A 20,166-nucleotide genomic window follows, 5' to 3' on the forward strand; every position below is an offset into this window, starting at 1 on the left:
TTCAGGCGATCTACAGGCATCTTCGATTTGATTGGAGACCCATGAGGACACTAATTAAGTTTCCTCATGGAGTCTACAAGGGTCCTATTCTTCATTGTGGCACCCATGGACCTCATTAGGCCCTCTTAGAGGGCCCTACGACATGCATACATTATTATTTGACCTCTTGAGAGGCTTTCTTTTTTCATTTATGAGCTAGTTTGGTGGGCTTGTCACCAAAAGTTATATTATTAACACATTATTTTATTTTTGGGGCTTATGTAGGCCAAGGAGGCTAATTCAAACTCCTAAGTTGTGTATTAATAGAAGTGAGAAGAGTTCAATTCTCATCATCACTTTCGTTTGGATCTCTCTCTTCTTTAGAGAATTTTGCATTTTTTCCTGGAGGATGAATTGGAGCTTTATGGATGAATTTTGATGTATGGATATTGGTTTATCTTCTCTTGGAGCTTCTCTCTTGTCAATCGTGAATGGTTGGATATACTCTGTTACATGTAAGTACGTGTTTTTTTATGTTATTCCTGTTTACTTTGTCATGTACGTTGGACTGCGATTTTCGTTGTTCTAGGGCTAATTACTGCATGCATTTACTATTTAAAATTGTGGAATTTGTCCCTATTAAACCATCTCTCAATGTATGGGCCATGTAATATGAGTGAAATCTCCTAGGGGTAATTCTATCAAAGAATTTGACCTTGATAAGCCATTCCTTTTTCACATTGAAGTATAAAAGCTGCAAGATTGCTTCTTCTTAACCTAAAAGACAAGTGAAGTGATCTTAAGGCCTCTTGACTGAGAACCAAGAAATCCTACTCATATTCATCATAGACTCCATTCTACCAAAAATTAAGGCACTGATCTACCAACGTTGGTCACTAAAACTCATATGCTTTCACCTCCTTCCAGGTCTAACCAAGTTGGGGTACCTAGGGCATCAATTTCCCAACAAGCTAGCCATCAAAAAAATTCAATCTCCTAGGGTCTCCTGCATTGGCCTTTCCTCAAGCTCTCCTCCAATTTTGAAGCCATTCCGACGGTGGAGTTGGGAGAAAAGCCAAGCCCTAGCTCTGAGATCAAAACTTGCTTTGCCATCCCCGAGGCTAGTACCTCATAGGGTCAAAACAACATCTTCAAGTGAAATTCTTTCTTTGATTCTTTCCACACCTTGTCTAAGGTAAGAATATCATTGATTGCTACATACTCTCCTCATACCCTAGACCGAGTCCACTTGGCCTCGTGTGGTCCCACTCCTTTGAAAGATCATTCTTTAAGAACCATCCAGAATACCAATTCTAACAAGGATTTTAGGGATTGGGGAACTCCTTCACAAGTCTTATCCGATAAACCTAACCCTCAATAATCCTATCTTCCTTTCCCTAGAATACATAATACCATGCTTAGAAAGCAAGAAAGCTCCATCCTTCAAACTCTTCTAGGAAAGGGTTTATTTGGGTCACTCATATCCATTGACTTATCCTGCACTGGTGATTCCATACATATCGGTTCTCCTCCCATCAGTGAGAGTTTATATATAGAAGGGAGACTTAGCTGAGGTGACAGTGAGCTAAGTCTCCATTTGTTGCCCTTGGCCTAGCATTTTCCCTTTAGGGATCCCCTTTAGGTCCCCTGCTAGTTTGAGCGGTGACATTTTGGCATCGTTGTCGGGGACACGAAACATATGTTTTGTTCCCCATACGACATATTGACATATCAGTATCGGCGACTCCATTGGAAGAACAAAGCCCTAGTTCTTCATTGAACTTAAAACTCAATGCTTGTAGGGTGAAGCAAGCATTTGTTAAGGCAATTTCATTCACCCTGGCGACTCCCATGTCGTTGAGGACCCAGCAACATGTTGACCACATATTTTCCCACCATAGATATGACAGGGACCCCAAAATACCCTTCATCGAAATCCACGAAGAATATGCCAATGTTTGATGGGGATCCACATTCCGCAGCCAACCACGTGGTAAGGTTCATAAGGTACCTTTCAAAGCAAAATATAAATCAGCGTTGTGACCAAATGGAATTGTTTGTCCTATCCATTGCCCCAAGCACTGATTGGCTTGAATCATGTAAACCTAAAAGCATTCCTTCTCTTCCAATGTTGACTACGCAATTCTTGTTGCATGAAGGGTCAAGTTTCCAATCTCATGAAGACATATCCCAAATGTTAGATATGGCCCTTCGAGAGGAGGAAGTTATTGAATATGGTTTTATGTTTGAAGAAGAGCCTCTTATTGATGTGTACTTTAATAATAATGCCAAGGGAGAGACTCATGAATTGGAAAGCATATCCTCTAAGGACAATGAGGAAGATCTCAACCCCGAGAGCCCTCAAACATTGCAAGAATGGATGATGGAATATGAAAAGTCTTCCAGGTAACTAATGGCCACATATAACTCCCAGGAGCTTTTCTCCCACTATTGTGAGCAATCGAGAAGACTCCATAACACGAAGAGTGAATATAAAGAAAGTCCTAACAATGACCTTCTTCTTGAGATATTTTATCAAAATCATCTAATAAATACCTTGGAGATCATTCTTCAGGAACGAATGAAGGAGGAAAATTCCTCCCTATCCAAAGAAGAGAATGAATGGAATCCTAACCAACACCAAATATATAGTGAAGAATTGGAGGATTCTGAGGAAAGTCAAGGCAATCAAATAAACGAAGAATCTGTGAGTGACTTTGGGATGTTGATTCGCGAAATGGGTATGATTATAGAAATGAAGACCCCATGGTTTTTCAAGTCCATAAGAATGAGCTCAAGGAAGAAGAAAATGCTCTATCCCTTCTGAATAGCAATGTTGGTCCTTATTAATCCCTTCCTATTGATTGGAAAGGTCTCTTCATTATGTTCCAAGACCATTCAATCAAAGGAGAGCCTTTCAAGATTGTGGGAAATTCTGATGACTCTAATATAGAAGAAATTGAGGAAGATGCTCCCTTAAGTCATGCCCCCGATAAAGGGTTTTTCTTCATGTTTGAGCGTTCCTCCCAAGCCTTGGAAATAGAGGTTTGTGATGATGTTCATTCTCCTAGTCTTCATGAAGAGTTGTTTTCCCCTATGAAGAATCAGGAATCATGGTTTTTCCCCAAATACAATGTTGAGTCCATTTCCTATTTTCCTAATGACAAAACTAATATCATCCTAAATACATTCGAGACATTCAATCCATCGTACCTAGAGGGTGATAGGCCTAAGATAACTCTTCATCAAAGATTCATTTCTATCTCCTGCTTAGAAGACCAAATTCAATCTTCTTGATTAATGTCTTTCCCTTCTTTTAGGGTTCCTTTCTCTGTAATATGAGTCTCATGTTTTCCCACCTCCCGCCCTCATAACTCCTCGCATCATTATTCCTATTTATATTGTCGAGTCCATTGCAAAAATAATCATGGACGCATGCATTCTTGTATTGATCAGTTGACATGTTGGTTGCATTGGGTCTATGATTATACCTAGCATTTACATTATATGCATGGTATAGTAGGATGCATTGCACGTTGATTTTTGCATTAGGAATAACATCATATGATTTTTCTCATGGTAGATTAGATGCATATTTGCATATTTTATTTTCTATTGATTTTATCGCCTAACATATTAGCATGTGTGATCATGAGACGTAGCGAAAGCATGTTGCCCCATGTTTTTCCATCTAGTATATGTGCAGGTGATAGGTCTACGGTAACCAAGAGATTTAATGGAGTTCTCGTGACCTCTCGTTCGAGTAGCTTCGCCCACTCCTTCAAAAGATCACGTCCCAGTTGGAGCCAGATGTTACCCACCATTTTGTGGGTAATATCCCTAGGAGAATTTTCTTCTCCAAGATGGTCCTCAGTCGGCAGCCAACAACCCCTAGCAGCCACCAGCTAGCTCATTGTGCCCTTTTCTCCGCCACTTGAGCCAGCCATGTGGTCCCTCGCCCATCTGCTACGATCGTATGTTTGAAGGTGGGCCTCCCGAATCTAAAGGTATGCCTTGCCATTTGAAAATTGAGTATTGTAGTTTTCTTATCATGGACACTTCTGGGCATGGATTAATAGGTGGATTCGACGGAAAGAATGGGCTAGGTCTATGCCTTTGTCCCCTAGACCCCTTTTAGGAATTAGCCTGGGTTTCTAGTCCCGTGGGATATCTTTTACTGACCATTTGGTTCAGGGATGGTATTCCACGGGAAACCCTGATTTTGGTTGCATGGTCCCACTCCCTTATCTGCTTATATTACCCTCTTTCCATTCATTATTACTCCATTCATCATTTCTCCTGCCTGGGTACGCATTCCTCCACTGGGTCCACATAGGGTTAGAACGCCCCTTCCACTTGCCCACACCTTGGGTCATGGCCTGGAATGAAGCACGGAGGTTGATGCAGCTAAAAAGAAAGATAAGAGCATATATGGCCACATTCAACAGAAAAATGTACCACAAAATGCAAAAGTTGGTCGAGACAAACACATTTAGCACATGGGAAAAAGCCAATACATGAGCTCTATGCCATCATCATGGCCATCTACCTGGTTCCTACAGGTTCTATGAGTCTCCTTCATCACATAGGAACCTCCTTCATCACATAGGAACCCATGATTATCCCAACCCCTAGTGAGCAACGAACCGCCCCACCTTAAAAGGGGGTATTCACTGCTATATCTTGTACATCATGCTCTTCCCCCTTGAGCCCCGAGCAATTAATCATAAAAAGGCAAAAGGCATATAAAGAAAGGTAAAAAAAAATCAAAGTCAGGGCACCTCATGTACCATGATTGCTCCCTCCTATACATTATAAACCCAAGTGTGGGCTTCCCTCTTATTAGCTAGCCTTGCGCCCCAGCATGTGGCCCAGGGCTGCCCCTTCTCATCCCCTACTTCATTCACCATATATGTCAGATGCCACCACCTTTTGAAGAATGTACCTTGAATATTATCCCTTTTAGAAGTAGAAACCATCTAATAGTGTACTTGGTTAACCCCATTTGGAGTTTAGGAGACATTAGCACATCCCGAAGCCCATTATGGAAGGGCAGGCCATTATGAAGTCCCCACTTGTGGTCCATGATTAGGTAAGTTCATTTACTTGATTTCTCTTATGACTTGTTGTACTGGAAGGCTAGGGGACGCATTGGATCTTATGCAGGATTGCAAATGGTTTCCATTTGGGGTTTAGTCTCCCTATATGAGGTCCTAATCCTCCAGAGGGCTACATTGGCACATGTAGGGTGAGCGTTGGGAGCCATGGGCCTCCACAGTGTTGAGAAATCTAGGGCATCAATAATTAGGTGATTTCTCTTGATTAGAAACTGCTTGTGAATATCTTTTACTTCATTAGATTAGGATCTTCTCTTTGCTTAAGTTATTAGTGTTCTTCTTCATCAAACAACCACCAATGCATGAACATCAATAACTAAGAGACACAGGATGTAGGATATGAACCAGGGCCAAAACCTCTCACTCTTTGAGAGGAAAACCCACACAAATTCTTCTTATAGAGATTCCAATTGATGAATACCAAGACCAAGACCCTTGACCTATTAGCCACTCCAAGACCAAGACACTAGTTCTCTGTTCTTCTTCTTGACTCCTCTTCCTCTTCGACCTTCTTCACACTGAGATCATCTCTTCAACGAACTGTAGATATACTAGTCATGGCACTGAAACATGTCAAAGTAATGTCACCAAAATGTGACCTCTGCAGCAGCACTGAAACACAGTGATACAACACTGAACAATAGCTCCTTCACTAGACAAAACTTCATTGTCCCTTCATCACTCCTCGCTGACCCATCCGAACTGTTCTCCTTTTCTGTGATCTGAATCTCAGAGGGATCCAAATTCCCTTGACTGTGAGACAGCACCGTACTGTAGTTTCCACAGAGATATCTTGCTACTACCCATCCGAAATTACAAAGATGTATCCGAACTTCACTCTGCCTCTGTCCACCCGAATTCAGAGATCCGAACTTGATAACTGTAACCTCATCTGAACTTCAGAGAGAGATATCTAAATCATTGTTCTGTGTAAATGCGAAGAGTCTGCCCACGTATTTATAGTGGTTTGTCCCATAAATAAGCCGACCTATGTTTATCTGAATAGGTGTGTCTATTTGAGGTGAGCCGACATGAGTTTACTCTCTGTTTTGAGGCTGACTTCAAGAGAAGGACTAGTGCTTGTCATTGGAGGGCTTCTAGACATTTTCATAGACTCATATACATTGTTATATCCCCAAGAAGGGTTCTTCATACATGACATTGACTCTTTGACTTTAATGACAAATCCTAAGGCTCTCAATGGGAGCCATCTAAATAAAATCTCTTGCTCATGAAACCCATGAAGCAAGTCTTACAATAATAATTAATTCTCTTATTTTCATCATTTACAAAGATCATAATTATATGTCATTATGAAGCCTGAACCTAGTTACACTTTTCAACACTCCCTCTTAACTAAGGAGGTATTCATAATGGTACTTGGTCATTCTCAATCTGAATAATTTCTCACAAGAAGAATCGGATTGGTAACCCATTTGTCTAGCATCATATCAACTGGCATTGTCACATAGCAATGCCTTGACTAATAGCTCTATCCACATGATCAGAGCACAATGCTGGCAAGGCCAATGATTCATAGGCACCATAATCATTGTCTCTCATGGTACATACTCCACCTGGGTGTTCACAAAGTGTGACCTACACTTTGGACTATTCTTATCTTGGATAGCCAGTCCTCAAAGAATATCGGTCCATGACTACTCTTATCTTAGATGCCCTATCTTATCCTCAAAGAGTATCGGATGCCAGATGATTACCCAATCCTCCATTTTGTCTTCCCAGGTGAAGACCAAAATGATGTGTCTATCTCTCCCTCTCAATTGGGGAGGACATATCAATTCCAATAACAGATTGTACTCATTCCTCGGAAGGAATGTACCCAAGCTCCCTGTTGGCTTAGGAATTTCCAAGTTTCTTCCAAGTAAGAAACTTATTTTCAGGCTCCCTCTTAATTAGGGACCTACAGCAACTCCTCAACCAACCGCTTGAAGAGCTCCTTCCTTCGATGTCATGAATTTCCTTGTCAAGGAGTCTTCATCTTTTGGGGCTTCTTCATAGGGCACAAATCATCCATCACTTTCATTCATGAGTCAATCATGTCATCATTCCTTTCATCAGAAAGCGATCCATCAGTCTACATCTGGCCTTGCTTCATGTCATGTTGCCTTCTTTATGCCATATTTTCTTCGGAAGGATCTTACATCCTTCTACATGGTCCTCTTGGAAGACATTCACAATTCTTTCCTTTGCCAATCCTACATAAGCCCATCCAAATATTTGTTCACAATAAGAAATGAACACTTAAATCAGACTTACCTTTGTGATGGTCTTTCATCATGACATCTTCCTGTAGGGATTAGCATCCTGCATACATGTTGACAGATCTCCAAAGATATCCATTGTCAAGGGTCTCCATCTTTTTCAGACTTCCATCAGAGTCTTCATATCTTTCTGGTAGATTCCTTAGTCAAATCTTCTTGGTCTTTCGGATGTTGATTACCTTTACCATGGTTGCATATCTCACGATCTCTTCCTTCCTTTCTTCACACATTTTGTTCCCATGAGCTTCCATTCAAAGTTCCTCAATTGTAGTCAACCACCTCATACTTCATATGAGGACATATTATGTTGATTTTCATATAGTGTGACATACGCCTTCCAGCAACCTTCCATAGGAGGAGATTCTTTTCCTTTGATCACACTTCTCAAAATCGAGCAGTGATCCATGTTACCTGCAACCATACAACATGACTTTATAATATTGAATACAAGCATACATACCTCATTTACCTTTAGGTCATCTAGGCTTCTTTCAGCAGCTTCCTTAATTGAAAAGAGTTTCAATCCCTTGATCTGCTTCATCTCTTATGTCATCATACCATCATCCTATGAATTCCACAAGTTGGAGTTCCTGATGAAACACTTGCTTTTACTTTCGATTGGTGAACCTTCCAATGAAGATTCCATCAATGAGTCTTGCGGATCTTGCATATCCTTATTCAGCGGATATTACCCTTTGATGTATGATGAGCCTTGTCCTGGATGACTTCTTCCTTTCCTTTAGTTTCCAATGAGGTTCTTAAGAGCTATATCCTTCATAGTTGACTATTAGACATCCTTCATGTTTCCTATGGTGATGTCACGAGCTCTTACTTCTAATGCTTTTCCTCTTCCTTGGACTTCCTTCTTTCAACTTTCTCCACTTCTTCAGTGAAATGGACTTCTTCTCTATCTTTCTTGTTATTGCCCTTCTTAAGCTTAGGACAATCTTTCCTGTAATGTTCATAGCATTGAATCTTAGCTATGTTCTTATTTCCTTTCAGCAAATGTCTGAATACTTTTTGCCCTCAACTTGTCTTCTTCTATCTTGCATAGAGATTACACGTTGTTGAATGGCTTTCTTATCCTCACAGACATTTGTTACCTTGTTCATCAGTTAGTGTATGAAGATTATCTCATCCCAGATCTTGCAATGTAGATCTTATGACGATAACCTTTTAACCTTTGATACCTTCAATTTGTGTAGATCAGATCTAAGTGATATGACCACCTTTATCGCATCTTCAAAGAATAGTTCTACCAGCTTATCATATATATCTCTTTGATGTCTCCAATACTACTATCTGAGGGGACCTTTGACTGATTTCATAAGAATCCCTTGAGCCCTTTGATCCCTTAAGTTCATTTCTTCGATAAGGTTTTTAGCAATTTAAATAAAACTGATGTAAAATCAATGAACCACGTGTGCTCAGCAATTGCAGGGGTAGAAAATTGGAGGGGAGGAGGTGCAGGTTAAAGGCATATAAATACTCAATTCCAAAATTACAATTTGCGGGTGGATACAATGTTATTATGTTCCTGCCTGTCCTTTACAAAACAATCCTAGTCCGAAACCAAGAACAAATGGGGAGCTTCACAACAATGGAACTTGAAGTAAGAGGCCATAGCTCATTTGGTAATAATACTGTTTTTTATCCTAGCAGCCCAGGTTCACGTCCCCCAAAGATGAAATTTCATAAGCGTGTTTTTAACATATTCATTGCCGCGTCCTAACAACTATGGCATTGGAAGACCTCATACCCCCTTGACTCCAACTCTCTTAAATGTTTGAAGGATATAAAGCCATAACTTAATGTTTGAAATCTTAAGACATCAACCAAAAAAATTCAGGAGAGCTCAGAGTGAAAGACTCACATGAAGATCAGAGGTAGCGGAAATCGATCCAGAAACTCCTTTACGGCAGCATCAGTCAGATGACCTGAAGAAAGCCGGAAAATAACACAAGTGTGAAATTTCTATAAACACATTATATACATTTTTGGGGCGCTTCACGCACAAAAATTTAGGTCAGGTGAAGAGTTTGACAGTGTCGCAGTTACTTAAGAAATTAGCATAGTATTGTTTTAAAACTGGCATGCTAATACCTGGGAATGATGCAAATTCTGAAGCTGCTGCAGCAAACAACACCGAATCACCAGTTGATGCAGAATGGTCATCCATTACTTCTGGCAGTGTAGACGGAAAGAAAATACTCAGATGAATATCACTGCGCCAAAGTTCGCTGCCGACATATATCTGTAAGCGAATATATATATATATATAATGTTATGCAACGAACTTGTTCCGTTACGTGTAAATTTCCCTGTAATGCACGTGTTTTCGTTCACCATAAATACATATAAAATAACTATGCACTTTGATTATCGCTTCTAAGCTTTTTAATCATACGTTGGCCGCAAGGAAAAATATCCCATTTTTTCACTTATCCAAATTTCCAATCACATTCATCAATTTTTTCTAATTTAATATTAAATTGATTTATTTTTTTACTTTAAAATAATATTAAATTAATTTATTTTTTTATTTTAAAAGAGGTTTGTATGTCAAGAAGTTTATCCCTCTTGGGGCACGGTCAAAGGTTTATAAATATCATGGGCCATCACCTTGGTTTATCAATATGATATGGACCAAAAATCATAACTCATTTCATATGACACGTGTTTATACGATATTTTTTAATTAATGAATTTAATTATAAAAAAAACCATAACTACTTTCAAAATAAATATCAGTCCTGATTTGTGTGTACTACCAACATCCAGTTTAACCCCAGATATATCATGCTCTACGAGGGATCAAATTTCTTGACATACAAACCTCTTTTAAAGTGAAAAGAGATTTGATTCCTCTCAGTGCTTAATAGATTTGGGGTTAAGATAGATCTAAGTTGGTTTTTATATACACACATATCATATCTAGGTTGGATCCATCTCACCCTCTCTCTCTCTCAAGGTCTCTCTCTCTTCCTTCCTCTCTCTCCCTTTCTCTCCCACCTCCCTCTGTCCCCCTCCCCCGTCGCCCCCATATGTCTCTCTACCCTCCAACTATGTCACTATCTCTCTCCCTCTGTCCTTCCCTCCTCCCTCTCTATAACCAGCATAAGTTCTACTTTGAAGGCAACATTCTGGAAGAAGTTGTGGATTACAAATACCTCATAATTGACTTCAACAAAAATCTACGCTGGAATGGTTGTAGAAAGAAAAGAAGTTTGTGGGGTTGGAAAGCATTTTATGCTTTTCAAAATAGGTGTAGAGAGGCAGAGTTATGGGATTGGAAAATCGCTCAAACTCTTTTTGGACTTCTAGTGATTCCAGTGATTCTCTATGGTTGTGAACTGTGGGCTAGCAGTATATCCGACATGCAGTGGAGACAAATTGAGAAAATTCAGAAGCGTTTGATTACAAACAAATTTAAGATTAAAAGTGCAGTTCCTTATGATATCTTGTTAAATGAAACAGGGACTGCTCCTATTGAAGCAATTGCTATGGTGCGAGTCATAAGGTATTTAAAAAAAATTGAGCAAATGGAAGAGGGTAGATGGCCTAAGGCTATATTTAATGATAGATTGTGCAAGAGCAAAAAAACTTGGATGCAGCAAAATAACAAATAGTTTAGTAAATGGGGTATTTGCTTGAACGCATGTCCCATAAACAACAAAGAGATAAAAGCTTTTGTTATGGAAAAGTTCCACAAATGTACTTGGGATAAGGAGCTAGGAAGAAAGAAAAATTACTATATTGAAGTGTTTAATCCCACTCATAGTCATCAACCAAAAACATACATAGAGGCCAATATCTCTTGGAGAGCCAAAATTCTTATTGCTCAGTTAAAGACTAATTCTCATCAACTCCGTTGTGAAACAGGGCGCTGGAAAAGGCCAAAAGAAGTGTGGGAGGAAAGAGTATGCATTTTTTGTTCTTCCAGAAAAGTGGAAACAGAAAAACATTTCATTTTAGAATGTGAGGCCTTCAAAGGCAACAGGGAAAGTTACGCAGATATGCTGGCAACTAACTCTTGGGATAATCTATTTAGCGAGGGGTTTGTCAAGAAGCTGGGAGCATTTATTTTGAAGCTTCACAGAAAAAGGGTCGAATACATCAAGTAGATGAAGAAGCAATCTGTCCCATAGGCTATCTTTAGCCTCGTGGACATTAAAATAATTTCTTTCTTTCTTCTTTCTCTCCTTCTCTCTCTTCCTTCCTCTCCTCTCTCCTTCTCTCCCTTGTCACTCCCTCTCTCTCTACCTCTATCTATCTATATCTTTGTGCTTCCCTCCCTCTCTCCCCCTCTAAATCCATCTCTCTCTCCCTCCCTCTCTTCTCCCCCCCACAATCCTCTCTCTCTTCATTCCTCTCTCTCCCTCTTTTTTACACCTCTCCCTCTCTCCTCCCCCCCTCTCCATCCATCTAATGGAGAATTTTCACTCTATGTAATCAATGCTATATGTAATGTCTAAAATACTTTACATTTTAATTTTTTATTGTGAAATGAGTTACGGATTTTCTGCATGTGGTATTGATAAGCCATGGTATTGGGCTATGGTATTGTAACAAAAGATATTTACAAGTTAATAATATCCATGGTAAAGTGGGTGTGGATATTCATGGTTAAGAAACTTGTTATATTGTAAGTATTAAGTTTTTATATGCTTATTAATTAAATTTAAATATGGTTATGGAATCAGTATTAGCCCCTGCCAAGGCCAAGACTAAAATTAGTCTATGGGACTACCAATTTCCTTGTTTTTTTTCCTTTTGCAATTCAATCATTTTCTTATTCAAATTGATGATGACTTGACCCAACCTTCTAACATTCCCCTCACTGAAAAGACAATGCCAAAGAATTGAGTCTAACATACTACCATAATAACATATCTACCATCAATTACTTCCCAACATAATTTAAGCAAGTATTTGTATAAAAAAATGGATACCATTATTTATGTTTTCTTCAACACTTATGTAGGAGTAAAATTGTAAATGTATATACTCACTAGTGATTACTAACCACCAAAATTTATGCAAGTTTATGCTAGTACTTTTTCTTGAGCAAGCAATTTACTTATCCACTTCACATCTCAATCTATTAGTTACTACCAGAGCAAAACTATAGGATGATGATCTATTACAATATAACAAATTGAATTTTATTATTTTTATTACTTTTAACTTTTTATTATTAATTGAACTAAGATTTAAATGTTTAGGCTACAACATCTCCACCATACTCGAGTCTATATTACTTCTAATCTTTTAATTTTTTTAATTGAGCTGACATATAAACGTTAAATGTTTATGTTAAATGTTAAACATTTACGCCTACATATCTAGGTTGTAGAAGGCCTCTCGGTGCAATTAAATTTGGATAATATAATTATGATTGATGCACTACTTAGTAATGTGATTTTAATTTTGTAGTATATGCCATTTTTACCCTATATTATCACATTTTAAAATAATAGATTTTTGAGTCGGTAATTTGGTAGGCTTTGACATTGTAATAAGTTAGTTAGGTTTTGACAATGTTTAATTTAACAACATTGTAGTGCAATCAAAGCTCGTTAAGCTCATTTGACTAATCATCTAGTTCTTCTTTCTTCTTCTTGCTAGAATCTTATTTCCTCACCATCTTGTCACATTTCCACATGTTACATTGGCCTAAATTGTCATCTTGTTGTTGATCTATCACATTCTACCTTCTTCTTACAAGAACCTTATCCTCACCACTCCGTCACCTTCCCACTGGTATTCCTACACAACGATAGCACCCCTTCGAGTTTCATCTCCATATAATAATCGAGACCTAACCCTCATAACGGATTTCATTGTAGCACCCCTTCGAGTTTAATTTCCTTATGAGGATCAAAAACCCCTTATAGTTTCATTTCCAAACCATGATATAGCACCTCTTTGAGTTTCATTTTCATATCATGATTGAGACTTAGCCCTTATACCAAATTTCATTATTGCATAAAAATGCTAACAAGGTATCAAAAGGAAAGGCCAATGTTAATGCAACAAAGAAGTTGAACATACTAGGGGTGAACTTGGTCTTCGTCAAGAGTGACACCTCTTGACCATCTACTACTCCCTACAAATCTCTTTTGATCATCCTCTACTCCCTATAGGCCTCTATTATTGATGTTTGTAGTATCAAACAAGTGTATATGTATTGGCTAGGTGACAAGCATGCAAGAATCTTCCAAAGCCTCCTTAGCAAACTTGCTCAATTTATTGAGGAAATTGGTTTTTATTTAGCCTAAGTCTAACTTAGGAAAAACACATTAATTAAGTTAAATAATTAATGCTAGCTATTGAGTTGGCAAAACTAAGGAAATGCAATTTTAATTACATTAGTGAATTTTCTTTAATCGCAGCCATTGATCTCAAGTGGGTTGGGATTTAATCCTAGTCATCCATCACTTTGGAGATTAGGGTTAGGAATTCAACCCAATGAGAAATTATAAATGCAAGCCTAAGGAGAGGAGAAAGACAATTTTTGAGAGAGTGAATTTATTAATGAGTGTGATACTCAAGCCCAAGAGAAAAAAGTTGATAAGAGATTTTTATGTAGCAATAAAGTCACAACATTACATGTAGTATAATTCATTTTCTAGGGTTGTGCCACTTATGGAAGGATAAGGGCTATTTGGAGGAGTCAAGACCTCGCATGTGTCACAGATCCAACTGTACAAAGCACATGAGTTGAGACTAGTAAAAGTGAACCATTTGAAGGAGAATGTTTAATAACAAGAACCATTTTATTGAGAATGTTTAAGAACGAGGTTGAATGTTTAATAAGTTCAATAATAAAGTTTAAAATTGAATAACAAAGGAAAATGCTCAATAACAAGGTTAAACATCTAATAATGAGGTTAAATGTTTACTAACAAGAATGTTCAATAATAAGGTTTAATTCTTAAAAACGAGGTTTAATAATAAGGTTTAATGTTTAATAATGATAATGCTCAATAATAATGTCTAATATTTAATAAGTATTGCGGGGGTAGTTTAGCCCCTGCGACACAAGTTTGAAATACTGCTCTCAAGAAGATTGCATGTAGATGGTCCTAGCATAAAACATAGAAAACATAATATAAAATCTATGATTTAATATCAATCATCAAACAAAGTGAAAGGGGGAGATCAAGACCTTTGGTGCCCACAACATTACATTTTACCTTTGTCATTACTTTAAGTAAGAAAATTACTCCTATCTATCTGTAGGTGTGCAACTATAATGATAAATTGATTAATGGCGTTGAAAATGTCTATAAATAGCCATGCATTTGTATGCTTGTCCTAAAATTTAGAAATACTATATAATTCACTGTTACACCATTTTTAAGCTTTTGATTATCAAAGAAGTTTTAAGAGTAAACTAAAATTTTGTAATGTGTATTAATAGAATACCTTTACCACTCAATCACCCTTGCTAATATCCAAAGAAGTGTTGGTCATTTTATATGTTAACACCCTTTGTTGTGAAACAAAGGACGATTCAATTATTTAAGTATACTAAGCAAAAAAAAAGGATATAAGAAGTTTCCTTATGATTAGAAATTGAAGTGGTGGCCAACATCATGATTGCTTCATCCCACTCATAAAAATGACAATATATGAAAACTTTAGTAGAATAAAGGAATAAAGTTGCTTGGCTTGAAGTTCATACTATTGACAGTAGGGACATCCAAAATGTTGAATGTGTCATTGTAGAAGATCATCAACGGGGTGTAGGTTGTAACCTTGTACAATTAATTGTTGCAAATATATTCTTAAATAAACAACAAAGATGCAATGGGAAACACACACATTGACACAAAGATTTTATCTTGGAAACCCAAATTAAGAGAACCAGAATGTATATATATATATATATATATATATATATATATATATATCCAACAACATCCATAAACCACCAATCCATTTACCCTAGATTAGAATACAATCGTAGTTCCTTAACCAAAACTACAAAACCATGGGATAAACCACAATGCACCACAAAAACGCTAACAACAAAAATTGTGCGCCAAAACTATCAAAAAAGAACGCAAAAAACCACTCATTTTCTTTAGGACACTACCCCTTAACACCTTGAGAAAGGGGATTTCAACCCCCTCTGTAACCCCTATGTGACCTCCCCCACTACACTCAATGTAACATACAAAGCGTGGAGGTAGTTCTGAAAAAAATATAACACATACCCAACATAGGGCAATGGTTGCCTTGCTTGTTGTTTACATTGTAGATGTTGGCATGACAAGCCAAATATATTCAATATTTGGCTACTCTAAGACATAATAGTCGATGATATGCATAAAAAAAATAAGAAAGAAAAGCAATCGAATCTCAAAGATTTTTATACTTGGAAATAACAAGATCTATTTAGATATATCCATGGGACAAAAATGGGTTTTCAATAACATATCGATAAAGCATTTTGCAACTTCAAGCATCTTGTAACATTCCCCAATCCATGTAGTTGTGGATCTGTAGCAATGACTATATGCTAGTCACTTGACCACATCTTACAACCTTTCATTTGATTGAATAAATTTAGAGTACTTTGGCATGTAGTTATAAGAGCCTAAATGTTTTGTGGTAATGGGCAGCGACACTGAACAATTCTTTATTAATCCTTAACAACATGGTACAGTTATAGAAAAAATTCAGCAATGACTACTTTAACAATTTATTAAGTCAACGAATTGGCCATTAACCAAACAATTAGATCACTACAAAGAATCTTGTAAGGTGGGCCATGGAAATGTCAATCCTCTCTAGCTATCTTGTTATTATATAGATCAAACTCCATATAGGGAAAGTGGAAATAACAAGCAAAGAAGTGGTATTTAATGACCGACAAGTTGCCCAAGACACGATGAGAGTGTTGTGAACCACTCAACGTTGTGGAAGGTGATGATTTGGAGTAGCATCGAATGTGCTCAAGGCCTCGTATTTTTCAAGGAGGCTTGGGCACATGTATTCCAAAGAACCCATAAAGCGTTTTGGGAAATTCCATCCAGAAACAATTTTATTAAAATAATAATTATTTTTTAATGGGACCCTAATTCTAAACTTAGGAAATTAAAAATATTAATGGGTATTAATCTAATTGTGGGTGTAACTTCTAGAAAAATACGAGGATCAAACTAAAATGATCTTAGCCATTGATTAGCTCTTAATTTGGATCATTGAATGTCAATGAGAATATTATTTAAGGGAGCTTGAGGGTCATTCAGAAAATACACTGAGAGATCAAAAGATTGAATTTCTGAAGTGAGAAGTTCTTGGGAAGAAGTTATGATCGAGGAGATTCCTTGCAGTTGAAGGGCAGGGATAGCATCCAGAGAGAGAAAGAGATTTTCTCAGCCAAAGAATCATCAGTAGAGAGAGGCAGGGAGTGATCCAGTAGCTCTCACGCAGAGGTTGATGCAGGGCCACGAAGGGCCACGTAGAGGGAGTGCAGAGGGTGAGAGAGAGTTCAAAATTTTGCTGGGAAAAGTCAGTTTCAGAAGCCAGGAGCCGAGGTGTGAGACTGGGAGGCTGAGATTAGATACTCCAGGCAACAATTCAATCAGTAGGTTGGGTGACGCATTGCCTACGTAGGGATTACATAGAGGTAGTATAGGACCTGCTAGAGGCACCTCATCTAGTGATTGGATCATCCAAGATTTTTTCTCAGTGATTGTGTGAGGTAATCTCACAAATATTTTTGCCAGTATTTCTCTTTGCAACTAAATAACCCACGAGGCATTCAAAGATGTATTCAGAATTTGCTACTGCTTAATAGTAATAAACCTGCAGAGCTACTGCACTAGTTTTCCCACATTGGGTTTTTCCGAGGAAATTTGTCCAAAAATAACGGTGTCTATTGTGTTGTATTTTATTTCTTGCTTAGTCTCTTGTTTTCGCCTATCATTTAATTAAGTGAAGGTTGTAGTGTATGTATTATGATATTTGTCGTAGGAAACAACATGTAAGTTGTTGTTTAAAGGGATTTAACAAACATGAGTAATATCATCAGTTGTTGCATTAGGGATTACAATTGTGGAATTTTCACATGGTATCCAAGCTATAGGTGAAGCAATAAGAGCAGAGCCGGTAGATCCAGTGCTGAGCAGAAGAGAGAATTCGAAAAAGCTGCAAGAGGCAGCAATTCGAAACCGAAGAGGGTTTGCGCAGTTTTTAGCCAGAGGGCTGAAATTTCCAGGGAGTCTCTCTCCAAGTGAGTCAACGGAGAGAAGGGCTTCCAGTTCAAATTTTTTACGGGGCAGAGGGAGAATCGCAGAAGCCTCAACATGAGGAGAGCTAGTGGGATGCAGATTTTTCTGCAGGCAGTTTGCTAGGTAGAAAATCGTCAAAAGAAAGAGGAGAAGCACGACTGAGGTAACTTCCTCCTCAGAGAATTCCTAGCCAAGGAATTTGAATTCTCTAGAGTTGAGTAGCAGTAAGGGGGCATCGGTTTTACTAGCTCTAGCAGGGAGTGCGTAGGCTAGCCCAGCAGCAACACAGAGGAGAGAGGTCATTCGAATTTCTATTTGTGGTAGAAATGGAAACCAGTGGCTTGAGGGATCAAGATAGGTTGGATGGGGCATCCAACTACATCATTTGGATGACAAGAATGTCATTCCTTATAGACAAGCATGCCCTCAAGACATGCATCGACAATGTGGTGGTTGTCCCTGCAGATCTAGATCCGCTGCAGAAATATCGAGTTGAAATGGCGAAGGCCAAGAGGATGATCCTTGTCGGAGGATCATGTAGTGTGTCATGTCGCTAGCATAGGAACTACTAAGGAGATGTGGGATGCCTTGGCAACGCTATATCATGGATCTTTCGAGCAGCGGAAGATGTTCTTGGAGCAAAAGATGAAATCTGCTCAGATGTAGAAGGTGGAACATGTGGATCCATTCCTCACAAAGTTGAAGGAGACTCGTGATGAGTTGTCTGTTGTGGGGCATACACCTCAAGATTCAGAGTTGGTTAGACTGGCCCTCAATTATGTCTCAGATGAGTGGCAAGTCTTTGTCCAGAGTATCTTGGGTAGAGCGGCATTGCCAAATTGGGATGAGATTTGGGCAGCTCTAAAACAAGAGGATCTGAGGAGAGGCTTAGTCAAGGTTAAACTTGACGGAAGTAGCAGTGGTGGGTCGAAGCCCAAGGAGGAGGAGGAGAATGCATCCCTTGAATCAAAGGGACAACAGGAGTAGCAGAGATGTAAGAAGGACATCTCGAAGATCAAGTGTTTCAGGTGTGGTGAGATGGGTCACTACGCTACACAATGTCCTCTCAGGAAGAAGGACAAAGATGAGAAACATGATCTAAAGTTTGCACCCGCGAAGATCGAAGAGGAGTTCACCATGACAGCCGAGATACCTCTAGGAGGGAGATGGGTTGATTTGGAGTTGTAGTTCGAAAGACCTACAGATGGGCAGGATCCTTGAGGATTCCACCTCTTGGATCAATACCTTGCTATAGGAGCCCAGTTTTGCAATATCAGGATGGACTAATGTCAGATGGTGCCAAGGAGTGTCAAGGAGACAGTTGTAATGGCTAGGAGCGCCAGAGACTGGACAACGCAGAGCAGAGTTAGCAGCAGTGCAGATGGCACAGGGCAGAGGTTAGCAGCGACACAGTAGATTCAGAGGGTCGGCGCAGGGACTAGCAACAGTCAGGCTTCAACATTCACGTGGTATCATACTGAACACAGTTAGTTCAGTAATTTTGCATGTTTTTTCATTACTTGCAACAACAATTTGCAGTGTAGTGGTAGTGCTAGTAGCAGCACAGATGCAACACTTGAGACGGAGCTGTAGTACGGATGTAGTGTTGTGCAGTACAATTACAACGACAACGTAGTAATTGGTGGACAACATGTCAGACATCAGCAGCGCAGAGGACGATGCTTCAGAGTCAGATCAGTATGTAGTAACGTATAATGCTAGAGCATATTCCTCACTAAGAGGGAGAGTTGATTTGGAGTAGCATCGAATGTGCTATAGGCCTCAAATTTTGCAGGGAGGCTTGGGCACATGTATTCCAAAGAACCTATAAAGCGTTTTGGGAAATTCCACGCATAAACAATTTTATTAAAATAATTAATATTTTGTAATGGGACCCTAAGTCTAAACTTAGGAAATTAAAAATATTAACGGGTATTAATCAAATTGTGGGTGTAACTTTTAGAATAAGACAAGGATCAAGCTAAAATGATCTTAGCCATTGATTATCTTTTAATCTGGGTCGTTGAATGTCAATGAGAATATTATTTAAGGGAGCTTGAGGGTCATTTGGAAAATACACCGAGAGATCAAGAGATCAAATTTCTGAAGTGAGTTCTCAGGAATAAGTTCTGATCGAGGATATTTCTTACATTTGAGGGGCAGGGATAGCATCCTAAGAGAGAGAGAGATATTTACTCATCCGGAGAATCATCAGCAGAGAGAGGCAGAGAGTGATCCAGTAGCTCTCACGCAAAGGTTGACGCAGGGCCACAAAGGGCCACGTAGAGGCAATGCAAAGGGTGAGAGAGAGTATGAAATTTTGCTGGGCAAAGTCAGTTTCAGAAGCTGGGAGCTGGGGTGTGAGACCGTGAGGCTGATAGCAGAGACTCCAGGCAACAAATCGATTAGCAGGTTGGGTGACGTAGTTCCTAGAGGAGTTGACGCAGGGACTCCGTGAGGACTGCACGGAGGCATCGTAGGGCCTGCCAGAGGCACCTCATCCAATGACCGGATCAGCTGGGATTTTTTCTCAGTGATTGT

At 38.8% G+C, this 20,166-nt stretch overlaps 1 protein-coding gene across 1 annotated transcript in view; it reads right to left on the reverse strand.

Annotated features, from left to right (window-relative positions):
* LOC149181039 (ARM repeat superfamily protein) overlaps positions 1 to 9,638 on the reverse strand; it is a 403,985-nt gene extending 394,347 nt beyond the window's left edge. Inside the window, exons 1-2 of the mRNA XM_089416422.1 lie at positions 9,482 to 9,638; positions 9,252 to 9,315 (exon numbers count right to left, since the gene is read on the reverse strand). Of these exons, the coding sequence (XP_089272548.1) occupies positions 9,252 to 9,315; positions 9,482 to 9,557 (140 nt within the window). The 5' untranslated portion in view covers positions 9,558 to 9,638. The remainder of the gene's footprint in view (positions 1 to 9,251; positions 9,316 to 9,481) is intronic.
* Positions 9,639 to 20,166: the final 10,528 nt, after the last annotated feature.

The sequence above is a fragment of the Pinus tabuliformis genome, chromosome 3_2, assembly GCF_031772625.1.
Source record: "Pinus tabuliformis cultivar Carrire ecotype Pingquan chromosome 3_2, CPIR1, whole genome shotgun sequence".
Lineage (NCBI taxonomy): Eukaryota > Viridiplantae > Streptophyta > Pinopsida > Pinales > Pinaceae > Pinus > Pinus tabuliformis.